Source organism: Cydia fagiglandana, chromosome 20, assembly GCF_963556715.1.
Source record: "Cydia fagiglandana chromosome 20, ilCydFagi1.1, whole genome shotgun sequence".
Taxonomy (NCBI): domain Eukaryota; kingdom Metazoa; phylum Arthropoda; class Insecta; order Lepidoptera; family Tortricidae; genus Cydia; species Cydia fagiglandana.
In genome coordinates this window covers 1887681-1889970 of record NC_085951.1, presented here as the reverse complement: position 1 = coordinate 1889970, position 2290 = coordinate 1887681, and the positions used below count along the sequence as shown (strand labels likewise).

General features: G+C 42.8%; 1 protein-coding gene across 1 annotated transcript; it reads right to left on the bottom strand.

Moving 5' to 3' along the window:
* Window positions 1-354: 354 nt before the first annotated feature.
* On the bottom strand, window positions 355-1895 carry LOC134674350 (sucrose-6-phosphate hydrolase-like). The gene has a single exon (XM_063532401.1). The coding sequence runs from the start codon at window positions 1887-1889 to the stop codon at window positions 396-398; it is 1494 nt and encodes a 497-aa protein (XP_063388471.1). The 5' UTR covers window positions 1890-1895; the 3' UTR covers window positions 355-395.
* Between the last annotated feature and the right edge of the window lie 395 nt (window positions 1896-2290).

Sequence of the window (2290 nt, the reverse complement as noted above, 5' to 3'; positions counted from 1 at the left end):
CTTAAAGTGACATTCCATTTCCAACTGCAGCTGCAATACTGTTCATTTTCTATGGAAATTGACAATGACAGCGACGCGTTTCCATAGTAAAATGAACAGTATTGCAGCTGCAGTTGGAAATGGAATGTCACTCTTATCGTCTTCACGTACATTACGTACATACACAAGGAACGCTATAGGTCAAATTAAGCATAAACAGAAACCCTGTATTTTTGCTCAATTCAATATTTTTTTCATACATGTAGATATATTATATACTGTTATTAGGTTGACTGGTAGAGAATGCTTTTGGCATTAAGTCCGCCTTTTGTACGCTAAGTTTTCTTTTGTGCAATAAAGTTTAAATAAATAAATACTTGTGTAAATATTGTAAAGACTTCCTGAATTCTCAAGCATCACCCAATATGACAAAGGAAACACCAATGCCTGTTATAATAGCCACCATGAGGGACAGTACGCTGTATCTCATGCACACTAATATGCTCGGCCCTGGACTGCTGCGCTAAACGGATTTCAACGGGTCCTTCAGGAAAGAATCGACTTGTGAACGTCACATCGCCTTCTCCACAGAACAGTTCGATAGAGCTCGCGTCCACAAAGATCCTCCACTTCAACTGTCCATCAGGCTTCCATTCAGTACGACGAATGCCGTCGGTGCCTCCACGATCGAGTGTCACCTGCCCTTTCTCTGCATCGTAGGAAATCGACACTTGAACCGGACCAGATTCAATGTATAATTGAAGATCTTTAGAACCATCAGCATGGACATTAATTTCTCCAGCTTTGTTTCTTAAGATATAAATTCTTGATTGTCTATGTCTATAACTTTTTACAGGGAACAAGGTGCGACCTTTAGCTCTTGATATACCTTCTACAGGCTTCTGGATTAAAATGCCATCGGAGGAAAGCGTCAATTCTCTAGGTAAAGTCATTAAGCCAGTGAAACCATCATAGCTCTCAGGATAATTCCTTTCCCACATATCCATCCATGCCACCACAATTCGGCGACCATCGTTGTCCAAGAGAGTCTGAGTAGCATAAACATCGTGGCCGTGATCGAGTTCCTTGAATTCAGACGTAGGAGTAAATTTGAGTGTGGAGTAGTCGAAATCGCCAAGTATATAACCAGTTTGATACAAATTTTGATACTTATCCCCCTGGGCTGCGACTCCTTGAGGCGAAAAGAGGAGTACAAACTTCCCGCCGAGCTCAAAGAAATCAGGGCATTCCCACATGTAACCCATGGTGCCATTAGATTGATCGAGGATAGATTCTTCTTTCCAAGTAATCTTGTCAGTGGATGAGTAAAGAAGAACGCGGCCTAAGGTGTCATTGTTGTAAGAATTCCCCAAAACCATGTAGTAAGTGTCCCCATGCTTCCATACTTTGGGGTCACGGATATTCGGCTGTCGATCCTCAGCGGGTATGATCGGGTTGCCTACGTATTTAGTAAAAGTGACTCCGTCTGTGCTCGTTGCGTACGCTTGCTTATTTGCGGTGCTAGGCGTTTGTCCTTCTAAGTTAATGTTGCCGGTGTAGAACACATGCATAGTGTCGTTTTCGACAAGAGTGCTACCAGAAAATACTCCACCTGCATCGTACCACTGGTCAGGGTACAAGGCGATGGGGAGGTGTTCCCAGTGGACAAGGTCGGGGCTCTTGGCGTGGCCCCAGTGGACGACTGTGGACGTGAAGCTGCTGTTAGGGTTGTGCTGGTAGAAGAGATGGTACTCGTTGTTGAAGACACTGAAGCCGTTGGGGTCGTTCATCCAACCGTAGGGCGGAGCCAAGTGATAGCGGGGGTAGTACCTGTCTTTCACATCTTGACCTGTTATAATACTGAATGATAAGAGTAAGGTTACAGTTAACTTTAAAACTGTGCCCGCCATATTGGTCGGGCCGCTAGCTTGCTCTGATTTAGATGAAAGTGATACGCCTTCCTTTGCGCGGGTATTATATAGTGGCTTTGTCGTGTCTATCGGATTCTAATCTTACGTATTTAGTCTATTTGAGTAATTTTCTCTGGTTTTGAATTTCAAAGGAAAGACGTATCTGCATTGAAGTAAACAAATCCAGCGTCATTAGACCGATAAATTACGTGTCTTCAATATTGTATGCACATATTAATAACTAGTTTTTGCCCCGGATTTGTCTGCATAGGATGATGAAATGCATTGTAACCCGACTTACATAAATATATACAAATTTTCAGCTTTATTGGAAGTCGGGAAGTGGGTCAAATTTAACTTGCAAGATTTGACCCGTGCAAACAGATACATACTTACATCCT

Excerpts from the sequence above, each read along its gene's own strand:
- LOC134674350 (XM_063532401.1), bottom strand. The coding sequence starts at position 1,889 with ATGGCGGGCACAGTTTTAAAGTTAACTGTAACCTTACTCTTATCATTC.